The 27,509-nt window shown below is 40.0% G+C and overlaps 1 protein-coding gene across 1 annotated transcript; it reads right to left on the bottom strand.

Moving 5' to 3' along the window:
- Nucleotides 1-19,607: 19,607 nt before the first annotated feature.
- On the bottom strand, nucleotides 19,608-27,509 carry LOC133723984 (disease resistance protein RPV1-like). The gene is made up of 8 exons (XM_062150852.1): nucleotides 27,236-27,509; nucleotides 27,016-27,133; nucleotides 24,999-25,583; nucleotides 23,765-24,890; nucleotides 23,326-23,604; nucleotides 21,880-23,220; nucleotides 20,425-21,792; nucleotides 19,608-20,317 (listed from the first exon to the last, which is right to left on the bottom strand). The coding sequence occupies exons 3-8, from the start codon at nucleotides 25,490-25,492 to the stop codon at nucleotides 19,949-19,951; spliced, it is 4,977 nt and encodes a 1,658-aa protein (XP_062006836.1). The 5' UTR covers nucleotides 25,493-25,583; nucleotides 27,016-27,133; nucleotides 27,236-27,509; the 3' UTR covers nucleotides 19,608-19,948.

Here is a 27,509-nt window from a genome sequence, read left to right as displayed (position 1 = left end):
TCAGCAATATATTATGCAAATTACACAAATAAAGGCATGCATGATATATTGACAAAAAGATCAGGTTTTGCATTGCAATAAATCAAAACTAATTAACCAAAGATTTACAAAAATTTGTGCAAGAATAGATCTAAGATCTTTTAATTACTTGACAAAAACGTAGATACATACAGAAAGCTAGCTCCTTGTTTTTCTGTCTATGTTATGGAAATCAACACAAGCAGAATGTAGAAAAATGTAGTCGTGAAAGCCAGTTGACAGTTCTAAAAACCTTGATTCAGGTTTTCGAAGCTCCATTGTAAACAAAATGGTGTTTGAATGTATGTATTGAATTGATTGAATACAATTGTACAAGTGATTGATATATACACCTATCAGTGTTCTATTGAAAAGCTGTAAATGCAATTAACTAAGATCCTACAATCAATCCTTGATTGATTAGATGAGATGCTCGATCCACCATTCACTCCAGCATATCTGCTGTCACTTGAATGACATATTTCTTTCCTTTAATACTCCCCCTCAAGTTGGAGTGTGGATGTCAATGACACCCAACTTGCTAAGGTGTGCGTGGAAGGCTGGTGCACGCAGAGGCTTTGTGAGCAAGTCTGCAATTTGATCTCCAGTTTGCACATAAGCAGTCTTGACTTCACCCTTGTTGATTCTTTCGCAAACCGTATGACAATCTAACTCAATGTGCTTTGTTCGCTCATGATACACTGGATTTGCTGCGATGTGTAGGGCTGCCTGATTATCACAGAATAATTTTGCTGCTTCAGGATGTTCCACACGTAAGTCTTTCAATAGGTACCTGAACCAGCTGAGTTCACAAGCAGTTGCAGCCATAGAATGATACTCTGCTTCTGCTGATGATCTTGATACTGTGGCTTGCTTTTTACTTTTCCATGACACAAGTGACTTGCCAAGGAAAATACAGTACCCCGTCACCGACTGTCGTGTAATCGGACATCTTGCCCAGTCTGCATCACAATATGCGGTCAAATGAAGAGAACCGTGTGCAGGAAATAGTAATCCTTGGCCCGGGACTCCCTTAAGATACTATAGAAGCCGATGGGCTGTTTTAAGGTGATGTAACTTAGGCTCCTGCATAAATTGACTGAGTGTGTTCACCGCATAAGTAATCTCCGGCCTGGTGATTGTAAGATAAATTAACTTCCCAATCAATCTCCGGTATCGAGTAGGATCCTTGAGGGCATCACTCCCTTTTTCGGTTAGCACCAAATCAGGCTCCATAGGTACCTTTGCAGGTTTCACCCCAAGTAATCCAGCCTCCTCCAATATATCCAACGTATACTTACGTTGACAAACTGAAATTCCAGCTTTGGATCGTGCAACTTCTATGCCAAGAAAGTATTTGAGTGGTCCAAGATCTTTAATCTTGAAACAACTATTGAGAAACTTCTTGAGATCACTAATGGCTTTCTCATTGTTCCCTGTAATAACCATATCGTCAACATAAAGTAGTATCACAGTAATGGAATTCTCATGGACCTGTGTAAATAATGAATAATCGGCACGAGACTGCTGGAAACCAATTTCTTGAATGGCAGAAGAGAACCGTTGGAACCAGCTGCGGGATGCTTGTTTAAGACCATAAAGAGATTTGTGAAGTCGACAAACCACGTTCTCCCCCTGTCGACGATAACCAGGAGGAGGCAACATGTAGACCTCCTCAATAAGCTCACCATGCAGGAAGGCATTTTGCACATCCATCTGGTGCAAAGGCCAATCTCGCACTGCAGCAACAGCTAACAGACACTGAACGGTAATCAATTTTGCAACAGGGGCAAAGGTATCTTTGTAATCAATGCCTTCTCGTTGAGTAAAGCCCTTTGCGACCAGCCGAGCCTTGTAACGCTCGATGGTGCCATCAGCATGGTGTTTGATCTTGAAGACCCATTTGCAGCCAATGGGACGGTGACCAGAAGGTAGAGGAACCATGGACCATGTATGATTATCTTCAAGTGCCCGAATCTCAGAATTCATTGCCTCAACCCATTGAGGATCAAGACGAGCCTGCTCATAGTTAGCTGGTTCAACCAATTGAGAAACATTGTGCACAAAAGAACGGTAACCAGGAGATAACCCAGAGTAGGAGACATACCGTTGAAGTGGGTATCGAGTGCCGGACGTGGAGGAAGAGGAAGCAGCCGGGTCAAGCAAAACAGCATGATTGGTTTTGTAGTCTCTAAGATAGGGTGGTGGCTGTTTGGAACGGTGGGAGAGTCTTGGAGCCGGCATAGGAGAAGCCGGGACCGAAATTGGGGAAATCGACGATTGGGTCAGTGGGGGTGAATTCGGGGATTGAGATTGCGGCATGGGGAACGCTGCAGTGGGCTGGGTCGGTGGTAGGGATGGTGGCACGGTCAGAGGGGACGATGGTGAAGAAGGAGAAATCAGTGGAGGAGAAGATGGAACATATGGGATTGCGTCTGGGATGTCTGGTGGCGAAGAGGAAGGAGAGAGATTGTGATCGGTAGGGGAACTGGGCGCCTGTGGAAGAATGGGTTGAGCGGGCTCTAGGGAAGGAATGGGCTGGTATTGGTTTGGGTCGAAAGTAGGTGATTATACGCATTTATATGTGTGTAATTGTATCTAAAACACTAGAAATAAGCTAATCCTCATGTCAATTAATATGTAATTAATTCATTTTTATTTATTTTGCAGAAAATAAGCGGAGTTGCGGAAATCATGGAAAAATGACGCGAAAATAGTGCAATTCGAAGTTTTTATCAAAAGGACGAAATTACAGAAATCTTAATTTAGCAATTAAGTTTAATTGATTACATATGCAATTAAGCTTAATTGGTTAATTAAGCTGTAGCAGCACCGCAGCATGCGAGGAAAGATGGGCTAATGCTTAATTATCCTCTTGACACATGGCAGAAGTGATGCCATGCTTAATTGACCATCATCACCCTTCCTTCACGTGCGTGGACAGCAATTAAACTTAATTGCTTCAGCCATTTAAATGCTGCCACGTGGCAGTCTCATCTTTTCCTCCTCTCACACAAACAGTCACCCTAGGCTATATATATTCTTCTCCTCTCAGCAGCGCCGAACAACACATTTTGAGTAGCCTTGGGAGGGCTGCTGCCCTTCCACTCCTCCCCTTTCATTTTTCTTATTTTGTTTAGTTTTCTTTTGGGTATTTGGAGGATTTCTCACTCAAGCTTCAAAGAATCATCATCAAGAGTATCACACCTTAATTTGGGTAGTTGGGTGAAGAAATTGTTTGATTCATACTAGCTCATAGCTAGAAGTGGCCAAGCTAATTCTCCCCTCTCTTCCTTATTATCTATTTCATAATTTTTATATATTTTTGTTGATGGATTCTTGTATGGATAGTGAGTAGTTCAATTTTGGGAGTTAGGGTTGTGAAGCCCTAACTCATCTTGCATAAATATTGATATTTTAATTTTATTAAATGCAATTTTCATTGTGTATGCTTTAAATCCGAATTTATTGGCCCTTAGAAGCATGTTTCTAGGCTTTGTCACCCTTTGAAATTATGTTGTGGGCAATTGTGATGAATAGATTGATAAATTGACAACTTATTAGTCTTGTTGCATCTAGGATTTAAGTGTGGTAACCATTAGCTAGCTTAATTGTAGCTAAGCTTGCTTGGGTCTCTATTATCTTGCACTCTAGGCCTCTAATTTTGGATATTGCGGCCTTAACCGGCGTAATGCCCAAATTAGAGAGTTGATTGTGGCCCTAACCGGCATAATCGATACACCGAAAGGATAATTGGTTTAGTAGCCTTAACCGGTACTAGATACGGGACTTGACACATATAGGAAATGCATGCATTTGTAAAATTGGCATTGATATTTGCAAGATAGTTAGTGTGAATCACCCGACACTCCCATGTTCCCATTAATTTGAAAACCCAAATTTAATTTTATAGTTTGTTAATTAGTTGTTTAGTTTACTTTTCGGTTGCGTTTAGTTTAGTTAATTCCCAATTCAAAACCTCCTACAAATTTCGACTCATTTGTGCATATCCACCACTAGGCTCTTAGTTTTGATTAGGCTTTGGTGAAAACCAAAGCCGAGCATTGCTAAGGCTTGGTGCCTTAGAATAGTATTTTTATTTGTTTGCTTAGTGACTTTAGTTCCGACTACCCAAGGATTGTGGGTTAGCCACTAATCCCCGTGGTACGATAAACTTTGGGCATAATATTTCCCTATCTTGACAATGATACGTACGCTTGCGTAAATGTGTATTCAAGTCAGTAGGAGTGGGTAGGACTGGGTAATCATCTTGTTCCTCAAGTGGTAATGTATTTAGAGGCATAATATGTTCATGGAAAATCACATCCCGGGAAGTGAATAATTTTTTGCTTTCAAGATCATAGAGACAGTAGCCCTTTTTGGCCATGAGGGTACCCAAGAAAAAGACACCGACGTGCACGGGAAGCAAATTTGTGAGAAGGAGTAAGATTGGTTGCGTAACACAAGCAACCGAAAACCCGAAGATGTGAATAAGTTGGAGGTGTGCCATGCAAGAGTTCATATGGAGATTTATTAGAAAGTAAAAGTGTGGGAAGACGATTTATGAGATAACAAGCAGTTTGAACACTCTCACCCAAAAATTTTAATGGTAAATTTGCTTGAAATCGAAGAGCACGACCAACGTTTAAAAGATGGCGATGTTTGCGCTCCACGACCCCATTTTGTTGGGGGGTGTAGACGCAAGTATGTTGAAAAATAGTGCCATGTTCATCAAAGAAAGCACGCATGGATGTGAACTCTCCCCCATTGTCGGCACAGAGTATTTTAATGTCACGATTGAATTGTGTTTTTACCCAAGAAAAGAATGATTTCAAGAGTGTTTGAGTGTTGGATTTGAAACTCATAAGATGAACCCATGTAAAACATGTGAAATCATCGACAATGGTGAGGAAATAACGAGCCCCAGAATGTGTGTGAGTTTTGTGTGGTCCCCAAATATCACAATGAATCAAATCAAATGGTGCGGTTATTTTTATTGAACTTGAAGGAAAAGATAAACGAGTCTGTTTTGCTAAGGGACAAACATCACAAACATGCTTAGGGTTAATCATAATTTCTGGAATAGTTTGAGATAGAAATTGGACAGGTGCAGAAGATGGGTGCCCAAGACGCTGATGCCAAAGATCCGAGGTGCGGGTGATATGATTGACTAGATGTGGATTTTGAGATGGTGTGAGTTAATAGAGCCCATTAAAATGCTTGCCCAGGCCAATCGTCCTCTTCGTATCCACGTCCTGCACAACACAAAAATCTGGGTAAAATATCACGATACACTTTAAGGCTCGAGTTAATTTACTCACAGAAATCAAATTCACACGGAACTTAGGCACATGTTGGACCCCATCAAGAGATAAATATTTGGACAATTTAATGGATCCAATACTTTCAATGGCAGCCTGCCCTCCATTAGGTAACCCCACGAAATCATGTGATGCCTTAATATTATTATGAGTGGGTGAAAGATGAGATACATGGTCTGTTGCTCCACTATCCATAATCCAATATAAAGTTGAATGAGAGTCATTTTGTATAGCATTGGAATTGGGTGTGAATATACCTGTCGCATTTGCGAATGGTTGATCATTACCATTTTTATTGTGAAGCAAAGCCATGATCTGCTTGTATTCTTTAGCGGTGAAAGTTGGGTTCTCATTAGTAGGCTCTGTCTTTGTCTCCACATTGTGGGCAGCAGGCCTCTTGTTTCTAGGCTTCACACTCTTCCCATGCCATTTGTGACCCACTGGAAACCCTTTAAGATAGTAGCATCGATCCACTAGATGATTCTCTTCTTCACAATACATACACTTCAGCGGTTTGCGAAAGAAATGAGTCTTTGATATGCCTGATGTGCGTGCAGCTTGCATAGCATGAGAAATTGGTGGGTGTTCACGACGGGTTGCCGCTTCCATCTGCCTCTCATGTTGGAGGATGAGGCCATGGACCTTCTTTGTATCCGGGAGAGGGTTCATCATCAGGATTGAGCCACGAATATTAGAGTAAGATTAGTTTAGCCCCATTAAAAATTGCATAACCCTTTCATTTTCTTCTCGATTGGCCAGCGTTTTAGCACCATCACAAGTACACATGATGGGTTTCTGATAAGAGGCTAGCTCATCCCAAAGAGCCTTGAGTTTGGTGTAGTGTACAGAAACCGATTGAGAGCCTTGGCGGCATTCAACGATCTCTTGTCGAATCTCATAGATCCTGGAGTCATTCCCTTGTGAAAATCTGTCCTCAAGATCACTCCATATTGCAGCTGCTGTATCTGAAAAAATCACGCTGCAGGCGATGTCAGGCTAGATTGAATGAAGAATCCAGGTCAACACCATGTCATTGCAACGTTTCCACATAGGAAATTTGGGGTCGGTAGCTGGAGGCGGCTGTATTGTTCCATCGATCAATCCTAGCTTGTTCTTGGCACTGAGGCTGAGACGCATTGAGCGGCTCCACTGTCCGTAATTGTGTCCATCAAGCAGTGTGTTAACTAGGATAAGTCCTGGTGTATTAGAATGGTGTAAGACCAAAGGGTCAGGTAATCTTGTCTCAATCTCCTCCATGAATTTGGATGAAGAATCATTTTTGGCTTTTGGAATTTCTGTGTTTTCGATAATTTCGACCATGGTGTTGATGTGGTGGTGTTTTGGTGTTTGATTGTAGCGGAAGGTTGTGGGTTAGAGACACCAGAATCGGTGCTCTGATACTATAAACAAAATGGTGTTTGAATGTATGTATTGAATTGATTGAATACAATTGTACAAGTGATTGATATATACACCTATCAGTGTTCTATTCTAGGAAAAGCTGTAAATGCAATTAACTAAGATCCTACAATCAATCCTTGATTGATTAGATGAGATGCTCGATCCACCATTCACTCCAGCATATCTGCTGTCACTTGAATGACATATTTCTTTCCTTTAATACATTGCAAGATTGTTCAAGTAGAAAGTTCGCTTCCAGCCTTCCACTATCTCACTCACAATAAGTTTCACTTTCAGTATCAAAGTGACCAGACATTTGACTGCCACGTACTAGCTTCATCCCTAAAGCGGCCGCGGTGTTCCCACATTTGATTTCCGCTAGTTCAATATCCAAAGCGGCCGCGGTGTCCCTACATTCGTCTTCCACTAGCTTCATCCTCCAAGCGGCCGCAGTGTCTCCATATTTGACTTCCTCTAGTTTCATCCTCAAAGCAGCCGTGGCGGCTCCTAGTTGTAGTAAACTAGTAACTTGTTGTGGACGAATGACTTCAAATTTCAGAGCATCACTGTCTTGGCCTTGGTCATACAGAAAGCAGACCCCACACATTTTCACATTGTTCCACCTAAGCGTCATCAAAAAGCCCGCGGATCAAGTGGGCCAATGGAGGCCCGCCTGCCCAAAAGCCCAGCCCGGCCCGTTAAAAAGCCCGCAATAAGCCCGGCTAGGTGGGTAGAGGGCCGGGCTTGGTTTAGGAGTTTGAAACCCGGTCCATAGGCTCGACCCGCCAAAAGCCCGCTAGGCCCGGCCTGTAAAAGCCCGTAAACTATTTTATATATATATATATATATATATATATATATATATATATATATAATGGAAAAATTTCAGTTTAGTACCCTGAGGTTTGGGGGTAACATCATGTCAGTCCCTGCCCTTTCAATTTGATCAGCAACACCTTTGTACTTTCAATTTCAATCAGCCGTGTCCAAATTTTACTGTGCCGTTCAAATCAGATGTTAAATGCTGACGTGGCAGCGACAAACTCAGTTACTGGGCCCAGATAGAGGGGTAAATTTGACATTTCACTTAATTTCCACATTAAAAAAAAAAAACACTCTTATTCTTCTCTTCCTCTGATCCTCATCTCCCCGCAACTATCTCTGGCGCCCAGCAAATCCAGATGAAGATGAAGGGAATGTTGAGGTGGCCTCCGCCAGCTTCTGGCAAATCCTGAATTCGATTCCTCGCTCGCCACCACGAGCGGCAATCACACTACACCGAATCTGATTGTCTCTTGCATCACAAAAATTCAAGCCCTAGCATTGATACATATCCCAATTCACCTGCAAATTAACCACCAAATCTGAAACAAACTCAAATCACCATTTTCTACTGCACTTTACAATCAGCATACAACGCAAGCAACCAATTCCAGTCCAAAAACCAATAACAAATTCATTAACTCATCCAAATTTCCTTCTCAACTCAAATAACTAGTATAGTTACGGCAATCTGATAAAAGCAATAACCAGGGAGAACTCGATCTGAACTTAATCAACCACAATACATTCAACTTCCACACTTTGATTCAAAGTTTGGGATATACCTTCGAAAATCGACTTCGATCAACCGAATTCAGCTCCCCTGACTCACTGCCGAAACTGGGTTGATGATAAACTGATGATGTTTGATGCTGCAACCCGGCAAGCTTCTCATTGTTTGATCCACAAGTCCTGTTAAGCTAGAACTAGCCTAGAAGCGCCGGAAAAACTTGTCGGCGTCAAAGACAGCCACGAGGCCGAAGCAACCCCAAAACCAAAATCAGTCAAAATCGATTGAATTGAAAAACTAAGTAGAGAAAGTGGAGTGCATGACGAGGGGATCAATTTTCATACCACATGAAAGTCAAACAGTGGTCGGAGTCACCGGAAAATGCAGAAACATCGGAGATCGACAATCCCAAGCCAAACAAAGAGCCAGAACCAGACGATGTCGTCTATGGAGATTGACAATCCCAAGCCGATGTCGTCTATGGAGATCGACAATCCCAATCCGATGTCGTCTATGGAGGTCGATAATCCCAAGCCAAACACCTCCAATCAGTTTGGCCATTCTCCGATCCATTCCTTGGGGGGAGAGACCAAAACGGAAAAACGAAACTGAAAAATCCCAGAAGACGAAGATGAAGATGCCAGAAGAGTATGATCTAGCCAGGTCGAAAGACTGCGCAGAGTATAGGAGGGAGAGAAAGAAGAAGGCGATGGAGGCTGAGGTGAGGAGAGAGCTCGATCGGAGAAGACAGGAGGAGGAGAGGCCAGAGAGGGAGGAGAGAAAGAGATAAAGAGAGAGAAACCATCAGAGCTGAGAGAGAGAGGAGGAGAAAGGAAGAAAACCATTAAGTGAAATGTCAAATTTACCCCTCTATCTGGGCCCACTAGCTGAGTTTGTCGCTGCCACGTCAGCATTTAGCATCTGATTTGGACGGCACAGTAAAATTTGGACACGGCTGATTGAAATTGAAAGCACAGGGGTGTTGCTGATCAAATTGAAAGGGCAGGGACTGACATGATGTTACCCCCAAACCTCAGGGTACTAATTAAACTGTAATTTTTCCTATATATATATATATATATATATGTGTGTGTGTGTGGGCGCGCGCGCGCGTATGTGTAAAGGCTTTCAGATTCTGTATGCCGATATACATACTAGCTCTGTTCATTGTTTTTGGTATTGAGGTTGCTGCTGCTAATGTTTTAAATAAGTGACATTTGCTTTTTCTACAAAGAACCTGCTGTTTGACATGAATTACAGGTGTACAGGACATTGTTGTACTATTTCTTCATTTCTTGTATCTTATTTGTTAGAAGGAAAAGGAAACCCATAAGAAGGATAGGAAGGATATCCTTTGCTGCACCACATGAATAATAATTCAATTATTGATAGCATTGATTGATCCTGTCCCTTCTTGACGAAATGTAATTGGGAAAGATATGGATCTACCGGCTGTGGAACAGAATTAGTAATCTTTTGTATAATACATATATTGATATCAATATATATCGTGACCACTTACCCAATTTCAGCATCAACATTGCCCATTTGCTCCACCAACAGTTTTTTAACCCCATTTACCCAATCTAATATCTATTGACATTTTAACCCCTATTAATTAAAAAGAAACTCATCCCTCTCCCCTCAGACTCTCTATCTCTCTCCCCCGATCTCCACCTCCAGTTTCTCTCTCTCTCCCCCCGCACCGTGCCCGTTGCCGCGCTCCACAGAGGCCGGACGACGCCGCATAAGCCGGAGATGACGCCACAGAGGCCGGAAGACGCCGCATAGGCCGAAGACGACGCCTCAGAGGCCGCAGATCGAGGACTCTGTTGAGATCGGACGGCGACGAGCAAGGTCGATTTCGGCGACCGGACTTCTGGTCGATTTCGGGGATCTGGGCTTTCCGGTCTGCGGTCCCCGATTGGAGAAGCAGCATCCACTCCTGAAGACGACCAAGCAACTTTGGTCGGCCTACCTCGCCGGAGTCCAACAACCTGGTAGGCGAGAAAAGCGTCCGGTCTTGATGTGGGTGCCCAGATCATTTTTCTGGGTGCCCAAATATATTTTTTTTTTAAGTAAAATAAGGGGCAGAAGGAAAGAAAAAAGAAAAAAAAATGATTTGAATGTCAATTGGAGGCCAATAGAGAGAAGTTCAATGTCTATTGGGGGCAATAGACGTCTAAAAATCACATTACTGGGGGGCAATAATATTTCTATTGCCCCCCAATAGACCAACATAGTACACTACATTTCCACACTATAAACACAAATAAACGTATCAGCTATCAAAAACATAATTCCCACAAATAATAACATAGTGTCAATAGATTATTGGGGGGCAATAATATGATTATTGGAGGGTAATAATATGATTATTGGGGGAGAGGAAAAAAAGGAGCCAACGTGAAAATAAAGGAGAGTGATTGGAGATTTCGATTGGAGGAAATCAAGGGAGATTTTTAAGGGCAAAAAGATATTCTTGGAGGAGTTAATTATGTGTTGCCGTAAAAAGCCAAGAGAGAAACAAGGAAATAACGTGGAAAATTAAGGTGATTGACGCCACACAAGGAATGATATGCATGGAGATTTTCAAGGGAGAATTTTAAGGAAAGAAGAATTCCAAAACAAGTCTAGGTTCATCCTACAATTCCTAAAGGAATTTTGGCCGAAAATAAAGAAGAAAATCAGAATTAATTCATGGATATTTCGGCAAAAATATATTCAGAAAATTATGGACTTATTTTGGAGCTTTATGATTGGTTGGATGACACAACAAAGGTGACATGGCACTCTGTGATTGGTCGAAGCTATGATTATTGGGAGGCAATAATATGATTATTGGGGGGGCAATAAATTCAGCCGCCGGAATCCGGTCACTAGTCTGGTAGCCGGATTCGAGATTTCGGCGACTATTTACCGGATTCAGGTGATCGGTTGCCGGAATCCGGTCACCGGTCGCCGGAGTCCAGTCACCGGAGTCCGCGGCTACCACTGGTCACCGGAGCTTAGCAAGGTGGAGGATGACTTCTCTCTCTAAGTGAGAAAGAAGGAGAGGGCAAAAAAGTCCCAAAAATAAATAAAAAGAATAAAAAAAGAATTAATTGGGTAAAGGGGAAATAATCCCTTAGAGTGTTTTGGGTAAATGAGGTTAAAAAACTGTTAGCGGAGCAAGTGGGCAAATTTTAAGCTAAAATTGGGTAAATGAGCATTTCCCCAAATATATATATATATATATATATGTGTGTGTGTGTGTGTGTGTGTGTGTGTGTGTGTGTGTTTATATATATAAGTGACGACGGTTGACCAATTCGATCGGATTCGAAAATATAGTGAAATTGGCTAAATTTTTTACCACACTCATAATTTATTGTAATAATATCATCCAACGGTCGGTTTTTCCATTTTCTTTGAATTAATAGAGATTGCTCTTTGGAGTATATGATATATAAATATAGGTTTATAAGAATAACTAAATTTGACCTAGTTGATCGAATTCGAAACGAGAACCAAATTGATTGGAATTTTCACAACCACCATAAACATTACAATCTCTCCATCGAGCGGTTGGTTTCTCAAAATTCATTTTCCACTTCATGGTTGCTTTAGAATGAACCTTAACAATTTAAATGCAATGTATAAGTCATACAACTTTAGAAGCAAAATTGGTATAGGCCAACGTGTTTGTAATTAAAATTGAAATTTTTATCTTATGTCCACGCACATTCATCGATGGAATATTTACAAACATTTTGTGAAAAAATAAGCACGTTTGGTGGTCGTCACGCCATCGGTTAACCAAGAAGACATACAAGTGACGATGGTTGACCAATTCAATCGGATTCGAAAATATGGTGAAATTGGCTAAATTTTTTGCCACACTCATAATTTATTGTAATAATCTCATCCAACGGTCGGTTTTCCCATTTTCTTTGAATTAATAGAGGTTTCTCTTTGGAGTGTATGATATATAAATATAGGTTTATAAAAGTAACTAAGTTTGACCTAGTTGATCAAATTCGAAACGAGAACCAAATTGGCTGGAATTTTCACAACCACCATAAAACATTACAATCTCTCCATCGAGCGGTTGGTTTCTCCAAATTCATTTTCCACTTTATTTTTGCTTTAGAATGAATCTCAACAATTTAAATACAATGTACAAGTCATACAACTTTAGGAGCAAAATTGGTATAGGCCAACATGTTTGTAATTAAAATTGAAATTTTTATCTTATGTCCACGCACATCCATCGATGGAATATTTGTAAGAATAGAGTTTGAACATAAATACAATTTGCATTATGATTGATAACTTATCATAGATTGCATAAATAATTAATCTGAGACAGAACACTTTTCCTAGTCCTTGTATAATTATGTTGTGATAAGAATCACACTTCATAATAGGAGATCTAAATATCTTGGAAACCAAGTAATAAACATCGGATATAATTGTAGTAGATCAGTTTCAATAGAATTCATATGCCTCTTATGGGGAGGACTCTATTTACATTGATCACTATATAAACAAGGTCCTTGTGACCTCTCTATTAACAAGCTTTCAGAAATCTAGCCCCATAGATAGTTACGAGTAAACAAAGAGAGGATCACAGAAGTTCTTGTTTTCTAGAGCAATGGCCTCCTTTTCATCATCCGCTGGTACGAGTCATTCTGCAAGTTATTAAGGCTCATGGGACATGTTTATTTATCTGCTGCACTCTGTTTTGTAATGATATGTTTTTTGTGTTTATTCTATATGCAATTATGTGTGCTTTAGTGTTTTTAATCTTTCAATATTGGGGGGTTCTAGTTAGACCTCCAAATTTGCTATTTGGACCTCTTCTACTTATTGGACCTCTAATTCACTTGTTTAACTACTTAAATAGCTAAGTGCACCTCCTTAATTTTACCAAAATATCCTTGAACAATTAAATTTATTCTTCAACAATCTTTTGTTCTATTTATTTATTTATTATTATCTCTATTAATTCAACTAAGAGAAGAAGAAGCAGAATGAATTGACCAAATTGCAGATTTGGACTAGTCAAGTTTCAGGTATTAACGCTGCTCGTGAGTCTTCCGGGTATTAACGTTCGAACTTGAAGAAGAGCATTTCCTAAAAGCGAGATTCTTTGATGTTGGTTCCCTCGGTTCTATGAATCAATCCAACATTTTGGAGTGTCGTAAGCCATGGAGAATTGAAGATATAAACTTTGAAGAAAAAGTTAAGGGAAGTAGCAGAACAAACTGAGAAATTACAAATATTTTTTGTTACTGTTGCATTCATCTATCCCTTCCTAAAGTTGAAACAAATAAGGAGTAGTTTTGCTTATAAGTATAAATGCCAAACTTATCTAATTATATCTTCAAAATATGGGACTTTAATAGAAAACAATAACAATTTAAAAATTTCTACAAATGTATCATCTCGCATCCAAGCATGGGAGATTGAAGGGAGAACATACCTTGAAAGTAAAAAGAAAAACGTTCTTAGTTTGTCGTGGGAGGTAAGAAGAGTTTTTTTTTTCCTTTTCTCTTTCTCTCTGTATCCTTATATGTCTTTTTATATGAGTAGACAAAGTTCAATAACTATTGAAAAATGATGGAGGTCTATATAGCAAATTTGGAGGTCCAACTAGAACCACCCTTCAATATTTACAAATGTGATGTGAAAAAATAAGCACGTTTCGCGGTCGTCACGCAATCGGTCAACCAAGAAGACATACAAGTGACGACGGTTGACCAATTCGATTGGATTCGAAAATATGGTGAAATTGGCTAATTTTTTTACCACACTCATAATTTATTGTAATAATCACATCCAACGGTCGGTTTTCCCATTTTCTTTGAATTGATAGAGGTTGCTCTTCGGAGTATATGATATATAAATATAGGGGAAATTTTATTTGCACATCCCTAAATACTTAATACACACCTCTTACTTAATACACCATTTATTAAATACACCACTCAAACTACCTAAATTATCCTCAAATCTCAAAATTCTATAAAAAATCACTATATATAAATCAATATTAACCTTTCAAAAAAAAAAAATCAATATTAAAATCATCATGCTAAACTTTATCATAATCAAAAACAATCACAACAAAAAGAAAATAACGATTGAAAGGAACGCGCCTCACGCGCGGCGAAAAGACAGAGGGAGTACGAGTGGTGCCTCTCCCAGCCGAACGCCGCCGGCGCTCCTGCCGTAGCGTTCCGGTCCGGGAGAGGATGATCGGTGCAGTTTTATGCCGGAGGCTTGGCCTAGGGAGGGATGGCGGCTGGATCTCGGACAGAGAAGACCGATCGGTTTTCTTTCTTCTTGGTTCGGGGGTCAAGGTGGCTCGGCGTGGTGCGATTTACCGGCTGATTCTGGTGTCACGACAGAGGATGGTGGCTTGGCGTTGCTTGGCGATGGCGGGGCTGAGGTTGGAGGCTTGGCGAAGGCTGGGTTCTCGATCTCATGGCAGAGGCGGGCCTGGAGGGGATCTGATCTCTCTGGGGTTTCTGCTTCTGTTGGCGTCCAGGTACTGGGGTGGCCCGCTTTGTGGTGCGACGACGTTGTGGTGGTGGGATTCGCTGCGGCGGCGGGGCAGTGCAGAGGGGCGGGACGGCGGAGCGCGCGGGCACTGGACTCGACCTTGGTGGATTGCGGCGTCGGATCCTTGTGGGGAGTGGCTTTTGGGCCGAGCCTTTGGGCTAGGGTTTTTGTTTAGTCTGTTTAGTTTACTGGTTTTGCTGTTAGTCTTTAGTTTGTTAGTTGTTGGATCTGCTCGTCAGATCTCAAATAAGTCCATGCTTTTTAGAGTTATGGTAGTCGTCGTGGTTTCCGGCAATCGGATCGATTTGGGTTGCTGGCTCGTCGTCAGGATCCAGTCCTACCTGGTCTTTGTGCTGGGTTTTCATTATCAGCCTGTGTTGAGGAGAAAGGGTGATCCTGGGATAGCCCGCCCAATAGTGCTCTATTGGTTAGTACCTATTCTAGTTAGTGCTACTTATTTTGGTCCGATTGGCACGAGCAGCGGCTCAATTCGATTGTGGTTGTTGGATCCATTGACGCGTCCTTTTCTCTTTGTCGAAGTGAGGATATGTGATGTTAGTCTGAGTGTTAGTCATTTGGTGTAAACCCTGATAGGTGCTGTGTTTTGCAGTAGTCTTTAATGAATGAAGTTAATTTCCGATCAAAAAAAAAAAACTTATCATAATCACAACATTCTGTATATATCATAATGAATTTAAATGCATTTAATTATCAGAATCATCATAATAATTTTAATTTTCTTTCAATTATTATCATTTTTTTTAGTTAAAAAATTATATATTCATCACATGCCAGAATAGGCCGTTACATACCATTCCGCTGTCATTTAAGGGCATAGACAGTCAAGAAGCTAGTGGTAGTACCCACAGGTGGTACGTACATATAGTTCTACTCATTATACATTCAAATACATAGAGATAGCGGATATCCTCCTTCGGTACTACTCCAGAGACGCTAAAGAGACATTGGGTGCACATCAGTGCTTAGGTTCCTAAATACAAGGAATTTATTGTAAAAGACAAAGCTAAAACATAGTAAAGACCTAGGGCAACAAACTGATTACACGCATTTATATACGTGTAATTATATCTAAAACACTATAATTAAGCTAATCTTCATGTCAATTATTATGTAATTAATCTATTTTTATTTATTTTGTAGAAAATAAGCGGAGTTGCGGAAATGAGAGAAAATGGGACGAAATTAGCGCAATTCAAGACTTTCGACAAAAGGACAAAATTGGGGATGGCTTAATTAAGCAATTAAGCTTAATTAAGTTTGATTGGTTAATTAACAAATACATAAGCATGCAGCACGTGAGGAATTATGGGCTGGTTGCCTATGTTTATGTTCAGGCCATTAGTTTCTTGACACGTGGCATTCATCTCCTTGTCTTACCAAAGTTATCAGCACACGTGGTCTTCATCTAATTAACCACCAACTCTTGACTTTTCTTGCTCTCTCAAAAACAGACCGAGACTACTCATATATATACATTCTCATGAGGAGAACCCTAGAGTAGCCGCACACACCCAGATTCTCCATCCTCTTCTCTACAGCCGAAACCCACCTCCCCACTCTCTCTCCTCCATTTTTAAATTTCTTATCAATTTCTCTCAAAATTGGAAGGAGCAATCAAAGGGCTTTTACTATCCACACCATCAATTGCTCATCAACACAAGGAGATTTTACTTTTGGTAAAGAGTAGGGGCTTAATTTCAAGTTGGGTTCATGTTTGCCTATAGCAAATTGTGAGCCTAGCTTGTGTTCCCTCTCTCCTATATCATTTCTCTTAATTTCTTATGTATTTGATGATGAATTTGCTAATGGGTTGTGAGTAGTTTAATTTTGGGAGTTAGGGTTGTGAAGCCCTAACTCATCTTGTATAAATATTGATGCTTTACTTTTAATAAATGCAATTTCCATTGTGTATGCTTTAAATCCGAATTTATTGGTCCTTAGAAGCATGTTTCTAGGCTTTGTCACCCTTTGAAATTATGTTGTGGGCAATTGTGATGAATAGATTGATAAATTGACAACTTATTGGTCTTGTTGCATCTAGGATTTAAGTGTGGTAACCATTAGCTAGCTTAATTGTAGCTAAGTTTGCTTGGGTCTCTATTATCTTGCACTCTAGGCCTCTAATTTTAGTTATTGCGGCCTTAACCGGCGTAATGCCTAAATTAGAGAGTTGATTGTGGCCCTAACCGGCATAATCGATACACCGAAAGGATAATTGGTTAGTAGCCTTGACCGGTACTAAATACGGGACTTAACACATATAGGAAATGCATGCATTTGTAAAATTGGCATTGATATTTGCAAGAGAGTTAGTGTGAATCACCCGACACTCCCATATTTCCATTAATTTGAAAATCCAAATTTAATTTCTTGCTTGATAATTAGTTGTTTGTTTTTATTTTAGTTTGCATTTAATTTAGTTAATTCCCAATTCAAAACTCCCAAACAAAATTCTACCTTCCATTGTGCATAACTCATTTGGGCTACAAGTTAGTGGCTTTGATTAGGCTTAGTGTGAGCTAAGCCGAGCATTGCCGAGGCTTGGTGCCTTGTGAATATTTTATTTTACTTTATTTTATTTTTATTTTTACTTTTTCATTGTATGCTTTTAAGTTATTCTAGCGCCAATTACCTCGGTTAGGTCCAACACCTAATCCCCGAGGTACGATAATCAAGGTTTTAATACTTCCCTTACTTGACAACGATTCGTACGCTTGCGAAGAGTTTATGAACCAAGTCACAAACCCCAGCCCAAAATAGTAGGCCTAAGAACATCCAAAGGAATAGTCCAACTTCAAAGCCCATTAAGTTGGCCTGGCCCCAGCCCATCTTCCCCGACGACATCTCGTACGCCACAAATCCAGCGCTCCTGACGACATGTCGTACGCCACAAATCCAGCGCGCTTAACGACCCGCTCTGCCATGACTCGTGTCGCTCCGATCTACGCCGCCGCGACCTCTCACCGCTTCGACCCAATCTGCCGCGCCCTACGCTGCCACAGCGCATGCCAAAATCAAGCCGACACAGCTCACTCCGCCCGGAATCCCGCCGGTTTTGATCAGTACAACTACACCGCCGGTTGAGATGTGGCCAGAAAACCGAAGGTCGAGCCATCTGGAAACTCTCCGGAACGCAACCACCCATGGATGATCCTCGGACTCAGATTGAATGCCCGTCCGGCAGCAAACCCCAGACAAAGGCGAGGCCGGAGGCCAGCACCGATCGGGGCCCCGCCGGACGAGATCTATTGATGCGGAAAAGACCGGCCTTTAGGGTTTTAGGGTTTCTCGAGGGAGAGAAAAAAAGTTTTCTATTTAAAACTTCTTTCAATTATATATTATCATGAGACCTGTACAATCTTAACAATTTTGTTATTCAAAATTGCTGGTAGTTAAAATTATTGAAAAATAATCAAGAACACATGAAGAGAATCCCAACTAGGTATATAACTACATTGTTATTATTTTCTCTCCATTAGTTATCATGAAACAACATATACAATCATAAGGATTTTGTAATGAAAAATTGCTAGTAGTCAAGTTGGTAGAAGAAGATTCCAATTACGGTTTATATATATCATACTAGGTTTTATTTTCTTTCTATTAATTACCAAGAAACAATATGAACGATCATAAGAATTTTGTAATGCATAATTGCTAATAATCAAGCTTGTCATGAACTCATGACAAAGATTTCAACTTGAATTTATAACAATATTAAAAGCTATTAAACATATTCCAATTATAGTTCCTTTTCTAATATTAATGTCTTTTCAGCCATTTTATTTACCCATATAATCTAATTTTAAATGTAAAAAAATTAGAATGTGTATTAAGTATTTAGGGATGTGTTAATAAAATTTCTCTAAATATAGGTTTATAAAAAAATTAATATCTTTAAAGATTTATTTGTAAATAAAGTCCGCAAGGCCCGACCCGAAAAAGCCCGTAAGGCCCGCTTTAAATGGACGAGCTTGGATCCTTTAATTTACAATAAAGCCCAGCCAGGCCCGGCTCGTTGATGAGGCCTAATTCCACCGTTTACCATCGACTTCTTTATAGAAGTCAAAAGAGGGTTCCAAAGACCATGTTGCTTCATCTGAAATTTTATGGATTAACATCGCTTCAATATGGGATTGCTAAACATGGCGATCCACGATTGGGATCATCTGATCTGAAACGCGGGAAGATGATGATCATACTCACCAGAAGTTTCATTTCCACTATCATACTCACCATAAGGTTCACTCTTACTATCATACGTACTTACCAGAAGTTTCACTTCCACTTTCAAAGTGACCAGACATTTGACTTCCACTAGCTTCATCCACAAAGTGGCCGTGGGGTAAGTGTTGGAACTAATGCTTTCCTGGACCATATGGGAAGCTCCAACAGTGTTCGCTGAAGTGCGTTCGCGAGGTGAGTTTACTGCGAGGAAAAGACAGAAGTAAGTTTACTGAGAAGTAGCGTTCGTGAATTACAGTTCGCTGAATAACTAAGTCTGTTAGCTCAAGCATTAAGTCCGTTCGCTGCAGAAAACTTGATGTGAAGGAAGACTTAGTTGTGGTGAAATATATTTTACAGCCACTTGCATTACTGTTTGCTCCACTCAGATTAAGCTAGATATTTTGTAACTAAAGTACTTCTAATCTAGTTCAATATGCTTCATCTAGATATTTTGTAGGTTAATCTTGTACCCTATATAATGAAAGAGATAGTTGCTGTAATAGAGATATACATAACAGAGAGAGATAACAAGCTCTGAAACTTAAGCACAATGTTTGCTAAGTTTTTGTTCATCTATTCTTGCTTCATTTGCTACTACAAATTTTAATCAAATTAACTAAATTGTGGTTTCGATTATATTTTGTTCAAATACAGAGTAAAAGCAATCAAAAATACCAACAGTAAGCAAGTTGCAACACTTGCTGTAACTTGTTGTGTTGTCACTTGTTGTGTTGTAACTTGTTGTGGACGAATGACTTCAAATTTCAGAGCATCATCATCTTGGCCTTGGGCATACAGAAAGCAGACCCCACACCTTTTCACGTTATTCCACCGTCTACCATCGTCGTCTCTATAGAAGTCAAAAGAGGCTTCCGTAGACCATTTTTGCTTCATCTGAAATTGCAGGGACTTTATTATACCACACGGACACGTCATCTTCTTGACCCCACAGGAGCATAGTCCCGAAGCACTCTTCACTTCCCAAATTGACACTATGGGTTTCACCATTGTTGGTTTTGAGAATCATCTCACATTGATACTCGGGATGATGGAGATCTTCATGGATTGCAGAAACAGAGCAGAGAGCAATACCCAAGAATTTTGAATCATCAGACCAATGCAGAGGAAGCTTAATATTCATTGAAGATCCCTCTGTTTGACAGCTAAACCATTTTGGAATTTCATTTCCCGGACACATTACCTCTACATCACCATATGATAAACGTTTCTGCAGGTACATACCATATATAAACATCATGGTTAGTAAACTCGTGAAAGCATGATTACTGAAAGAGCAGAGGTCTACTGCTCTGATTTCAAATAAATGAGACTTACAAGATTACACGCAGTTGCTATTCGCATAATTCTGATGTGTGCATCATCCATTATGTTACTCCTTGAATTGTTATCCAAATTAACGCAACCAACAAATGAATGGGTCTCGTACCTATACCCAGACAGTACTTGATCTAAACCTTGTGCCTGTGCAGTCACTGAAACTGGCACTGTCTTAAGTCTCCAGCAATCTCTTGCATAGAACTCTTCTAGCAGACATGGGAGCACTGGCAAAGATTGAAGCCGCTTGCACTGATCTAGTAGCAGAGACTTGAGCCCAAAAACTTGTTTGATGCTGGGAGGTATGGTCTCAATCATGGTTTCACTGAGATCCAAGACTTGCAATGCGGGAAAGCTATTGAAGCAATCGGGAATTTCTTCTAACAATATGCAGCCTCTGAAGCTCAGATTTATCAAAGAGCACAAACTGAACGAGAGTGGCATTTTTTCTAGCTCGACACAGCTCTCAAGTGAGAACCACTCGAGAAGGTTTAAATTGTTGAACGAGAGTGGCAATTTTTCCAGCTTGACACAGCCCTCAAGTGAGAACCACTCGAGAAGGTTTAAATTGTAGAAGCTATCTGGGAGTAATTCAAGGCTTTTGCAGAAAGTTAAAATTAACGTCTTAAGCCCAACAAGATTCCCAATCGTTGAGGGTAGCTTTTTAATGTTCGTCCCGCTCAAATTAAGATACTGCAGATGTTCCATAGGCTCCACAATATCCGGAAATTTTGTGAATCTACGGCAACCAGAGAGATTAAGTCTCTCAAGATATTTCAACTTACAAATGTCGGCTGGGAGACTGACAAGGCGATCACAATAACTCAGGTCAAGTGAAATGGTCCCAGTCATACACATGAATGATAACGAGGGAACTGTTCGAATGACTTCAAATTTCGGAGCATCATCATCTTGGCTTTGGGCATACAGAAAGCAGACCCCACACCTTTTCACGTTATTTGACCGTTTACCATCGAGTACTGTATAGAAGTGAAAAGAGGCTTCCACAGACCATTTTGCTTCATCTGAAATTACAGGGACTGTATCATACCACACCAAAAGTTGATCTGGTTCAGCCATCGGGTCCGTATTCTGGAAGTTCCGGAAGTCCCCTGTAGTTCCCAAATTGACACTATGGGTTTCACCGCCGTTGGTTTTGAGAATCATCTCACATTGACACCCGAGAGAGAGAGAATATGCATGGATTGCAGAAACAGAGCAGAGAGCAATACCCAAGAAGTTTGAATCATCAGACCAATGCAGAGGAAGCTTAATATTCATTGAAGATCCCTCCGTTTGACAGCTAAACCATTTTGGAATTTCATTTCCCGGACCCATTAACTCTACTTTACCAGATGATAAACGTTTCTGCAGGTACATACCATATAAAATCAACATATGAGAGAGAGAGAGAGAGAGAGAGAGAGAGAGAGAGAGAGAGAGAGAGAGACTTACAAGATTACAAGCAGTTGCCATTCGCATAATTCTGAAGTGTGCATCATCCATTATGTTGCTCCTTGCATTTTTATCCAAATTATCGCAACCATAATATGTATGTCTCTCGGACCTCTTTTTCCCAGAAACAATTTGATCCAAACCTTCCGTCTGTGCAGTCACTGAAACTGATACTGTCTTAAGTCTCGTACACTCATCTGCAACCAACTTTTTCAGAAGACATGGGAGCACTGGCAAAGATTGAAGCCACTCGCAACCATTTAGGAACAGATGCTTGAGCCTTGAAACTTGTTTGATGCTGGGAGGTATGGTCTCAATCATGGTGTGACTTAGATCTAACACTTGCAATGCGGGAAAGCTAGTAATGCAATCAGGAATTTCTTCTAACAATTTGCAGCCACTGAGGTTTAGATTTATCAAAGAGCACAAAATGAACGAGAGAGGCAATTTTTTTAGCTGAACACAGTTGCGAAGTGAGAACCACTCGAGAAGGTTTAAATTGTAGAAGTTGTTTGGGAGTAATTCAAGGCTTGTGCAGTCAGATAAATCTAATGTCTTAAGCCCAACAAGATTCCCAACCGATGACGGCAGCTCTTCAATTTTCGTCCCACTTAAATTAAGATACTGCAGATGTTCCATAGGCTCCGCAATTTCCGGAAATTTTGTGAAACGACGGCAACGAAAGAGATCAAGTCTCTCAAGAGATTTCAACTTACAAATGTCGGTTGGGAGACTGACGAGGTGTTGACAATCTCTCAGCTCAAGTGAAATGATCCCCGTCATACACATGAATGACGATGAGGGCACTGTTTCTATGTTTGTCCCGCTCAACAAAAGATGAGTGAGGGATTTCATCTTCCATGGACTGCTTGGAAAATTCTTAATGGCGGAACAGTCACGAAGATTCAATATAAGAAGTTTTTCAAGAGACCAAATTGATGGAGGCAATTCTTCTATAGCAGTATGACCCAAATGTAAGAATTCCATATTGCTTGGTATCTTCTGTAGAACTCTATTCTTCCAACAATTTCCCAAATTCAAATGAGTAAGCCTTGTGAAGTTTTGAAAGTATGAAGGAACTTGAACCAAACCATCACAGTATTGAAGATTTATACTCTCAATGTTTACACTCTTTGACAGGTCTGGAACTCGAACCAAACTTGCGCAGCCTAGGAGATTTATACTCTTAATGTATACACACTTTGACAAATCCGGAACTTGAACCAAACTTTTACAGCCTCCAAGATTTATACTCTCAATTTTTACACTATTTGACAGCTCTCCAACATCGGCCAGGTCCATGGAGTGACTAAGATCGATCCTTTTCAAGTTCTTAGGATTCTGTAACAAATTAAAGAGAAAAGGCAATTAAGAATAACTAAAACCCGAACAAATAACTTTTCCATGCACTATATTTAATGCATTTAAATACTAACTTAAGCATACCTGGCCTTTATTCCAAAGTCTCTTGAGTTTGCTCCAGGGCATATGAAGCTCAACAAGATTGTTTGGAGAAAACTTTGATGGAAAAGATTTCAAGGGGTAACTATGCCAAAAGAGATATTGAAGGGCATCAGGCAGATGCTCTAGATTTGCCTTGTCATCAAGACGTATAAATCTTAGCATAAGGAATCTTAAGTTATGCATCCCTGTGAAAGCTTGAGGATCCAACATTAGTGTGTTAACACAATTCTTGCTGGAAATGCTTTGTACTTTGGCAGTTCCCTGAAGAAAAAAGAAAAGAAAAGAAAGCCTCAAAACTACTGTAATTTCTGGACATCCATCTAACTAGTTTTTTAGAAAATAGTATCTTCTAGCTAGTTATTTTATCCACTGAAAATTCATAAGCTTTGTCAAAAGAAAAGTCAAGGCATTGAGCTCTTACCATATTCCTTTTCAATACATGACAGACGTCCTCACCATTGTGCAACCTACTGCGTTTTCCTGGCTCTTCAGTACATTCTTCCCGGACTATCTCCCAACCCATTTCTTGGATCACATTGTGCATCCATATGCAGTTGTCTTTGATTGATATGAGAGACATATCAGTGAGAATTTTAATTCCAATATCCGGAAATAAACCACAGGCAGCTAACATTCTTTTTGCATCACAGAGCTTCTCCTTTTTGTGAAAACATGCTATATCAAGGAATATCTCCTTCTCATTTCCTTTTAATCCATCAAAACTTGCTCTGTACACATTTTGAAGGTCATCATCAGGAAACTTTTTCAATTTCTCCCACAACAGTTCCTGTTCTTCTTTGCTCTCGCAGTGAAGGAATAATGAACTCAAAATTTTAAGGGCTAATGGAACTCCTGCAGCATGATCTGCCACCTGCGCTAAAAGTTCGGGATTTTCTGTACAATGTGTGCGAGCATTTGAATGGAAGAGTTGAAGAGACTCAACATCATTTAATTCCTCCGCCTTGTATATCTTAACATCATGGCCAGCTACTTCCTTCACTAGTAGAGTCTTCCTAACTGGTTGCATATCTCGAGTTGTTATAATTATTCTACTTCCTGGGCCAAATGGAACTTCTCCAACTAAAAATGTTAATTGGCTTGAATGGTTCGCGTCGTCAAGAACAACAAGGACTTTTGTACGGCGGAGCCTCTCTTTGTCAACGGCACCTATAGTTCGAGTATGGATAGTTAAACTCTTGTCTCCTAGTAATTGTCTAAGAAGTTCATCTCGCAAAAGATACAGCTCAGGAGAGAAAGCTCCTTTGGTACCTGATCGTTCCCTAACATTTGCAAGAAAACAGCGAGCGTCGAATTGAGAAGAAAGTCCATGATATACAGCATCAGCAAGCCTGGTCTTGCCGATACCACCCATACCCCAAATAACTACAGAGCGAACACGAACATCTTCTGGGATGATGTCTAATTCCAGTAAAATTTTCTTAATGCGGTCTTCAGCTCCAATCAAACCAGTTAAATCGCTTGATGATTCACGATTCAATTTAGCCAACACATCTTTGACGACTTGCTCAACTAAAGCGGAATCATCCCTACCACAAATGACCAAGTACAGGTAATTAATAGTTATTCATACAACGTCTTCTTCTAACTTTAATCCATTAGTCAAAAGCAGAAATTTGTACAAGTTAGAGAGTTACCGAAATTTTTTTGAAGTTGACCCAGATAGGCCAGCTGCTTTTACTAAAGCTTCCTTCCACTTGGCCACCTTGTCCGTCTTGTGGTCCTTCAACCATTGTTCATGTTGAGCAAATGCAGTCTCATAACTTCCGGTCTGGTAGCGCACTTGTGATGGTTCTATCTCGTAAAAAATAGGTATAACATATTGTCCATGTTTTTCCATGCATTCCAGTATACAAGCAAGTTCTTCCAAGCACCATGCGGAAGAAGCATAGTCTTTCGAGAAAATGATCACGGAAATCCTTGATTCTTTTATTGCTTTTAGAAGGGCGGGTCCAATTTCATCTCCTCTCTCCAGTCCGTAATCAATGAAGGTTTTCACTTTCCACCGTATCAAAGCAGCAAAAAGATGGCTGGTAAAAGTCTGGCGAGTATCCGCGCCTCTGAAACTGAGAAAAACATCATACTTTTCTTTTGGGGGAATGACAGAAGAAGAAACAGAAGAGGAAGCCATATTGCAAAATATGCAGATCCACAAGTAAAAGCACGCTTCCTTGGGACCAAAAGATCTCCCGAGTCTAATTAATTTGAAAATGGTGATCGACCTGCCAAAAATAAATAAAGATGGTTACTTAGCTCTGTGATTAGAAAGAACAAAATTTCAAAACAAGAGTACAAGACTAAGGAGTTAGAAACATATATGATAAACGATAAAAAAAACACTTACAAGTTCTGCGCAAACAACTGAAACAAGTAAGGGGAAACAAAGTAGATCAGTCTGTCCGAAGAGAGATTGAACACAGATAGATCACGCTGATCTGATCAGTTTTCAAGTTCAGGTTTGATTTGCAAAAAATTAGGAACTTCTTATCTCTTGGGACAAACTGAAGAAAAGTTCCAAGTACTTTCGTTAAAATATCTTTCAATAACTTAAACTAAACAAAGGGTGACTGTGACTGCAACTATTGACTTTCTGGAACATATAAAATGAAGTTGTTCAGAGCTTTATATGATAATAAGCACTTGCATGTGGAAACAACACAGATGAGGCTGTTGGAGAAGGAGGAATCCATAGAGATTGAGCTGATCTAAAAGTCAATGTGTAGGTTGATGTATAATTGCACAAACTTAAGCATTCTTATCCGATGAATCAAAACTGTTGGCACATAGATGTCAGCAGAGACATATCAAAAAAAATTGAGTGAAGTTCCAGCCACTTTCTTTACGATATATTTCAATAATTCAAACTACCCACAGTGCTTCGACCAAAAAAAAAAAAAAACTACCCACAGTGCTTAATGTATTCCGTATAGTTGGTGTCACAGTGTCACTCATCATGTTTTATGGGCCGGATATCATTTGCTTTCACATCAATTCTGATCATATTCAAGCAATTAAGAGCGTATATATTATATTCAAGCAAAACTAATGGTTACATTCTCCATTTGCAGATCCTAAATTTTTTCTCATTTTATACGAACTTTCACAGAATGAAATGTGGAAAATACAAGATAAACAGAGTGGTCAATGAGAAATATATAGCATCTAATCAGTTTATATTGCAAATTGGATATTCACAGCATTGCCAAATTTTCTTGCTTATAAGTCGGAACGAATGCAGTGTTCGTAAACGCAATAACAAGAGAAACAGAGAAACAAATCAGTGAATAAAAATAAAGACATCCAAGTGAATATTTACATAGAGAGACATAGAAGCTGAGAACAGTGGCGGATCCAGGATTTGAGACTTGTCTAGACTAATTAGAACAACTACTATTTTTTTATTTTTTTTTGCATAAACCCAGACACTATCACCAAAACTCTAAAAAAATTCTCAAATCTGCAACACAAAATGCACATCTTTAAATAAAAAATAATCACAACATAATCAGAAGCCAAAGAAAGCATCAAGAAATTCCAAAGCCCAACAAAAGCTTGACTGCTTGAGTTGAAAAACCAGTCCCTGTTTGATGTTTCCGAACACCCACCAGAAATAGTGTACACAAACAAACCCAAAACCGATAGCCCCCAACTCACCAAGCAAAACCAATAGTAAGAGCAGTCCCAACAATCCCAATCCTCAACTTATACACAAAAGCCCAACTCACAATTACATCCGCCACTGGTAGCAAACAGAATTGGCGAGCTTCTCCTTCTGCGATTTCTTTAAAAAAACCCCATTGGGAAAAACAGAGCAGGAAGAAGAACAGAGATGTATCAAAAATTCAAAACAGGAGAGATCGATAGAGTTTCATACCTTGTTTACGAGAAAGCGAAAGAAAGATTGTTGCTTTGGAGATTCCTTGGTCTCTGCGTCGCAGACTGAGGCTACTGGACAACAAGGGGTGAGATTTTCCACAAGAAGGGAATTTGGGTGTGGATTGCTTGAGGCATTTCGCTTTCGAAGATAAGTAGTGTGAGGCTCTTGTTGCTTTGGAGATTCCTTGGTCTGCGTCGCAGACTGAGGCTACTGGACAACAAGGGGTGAGATTTTCCACAAGAAGGGAATTTGGGTGTGAATTGCTTGAGAC

This window comes from Rosa rugosa, chromosome 7 (genome assembly GCF_958449725.1).
Source record: "Rosa rugosa chromosome 7, drRosRugo1.1, whole genome shotgun sequence".
Lineage (NCBI taxonomy): Eukaryota > Viridiplantae > Streptophyta > Magnoliopsida > Rosales > Rosaceae > Rosa > Rosa rugosa.
Note: the sequence above shows the minus strand (reverse complement) of the source record. Positions and strands in the feature narration are given on the sequence as shown.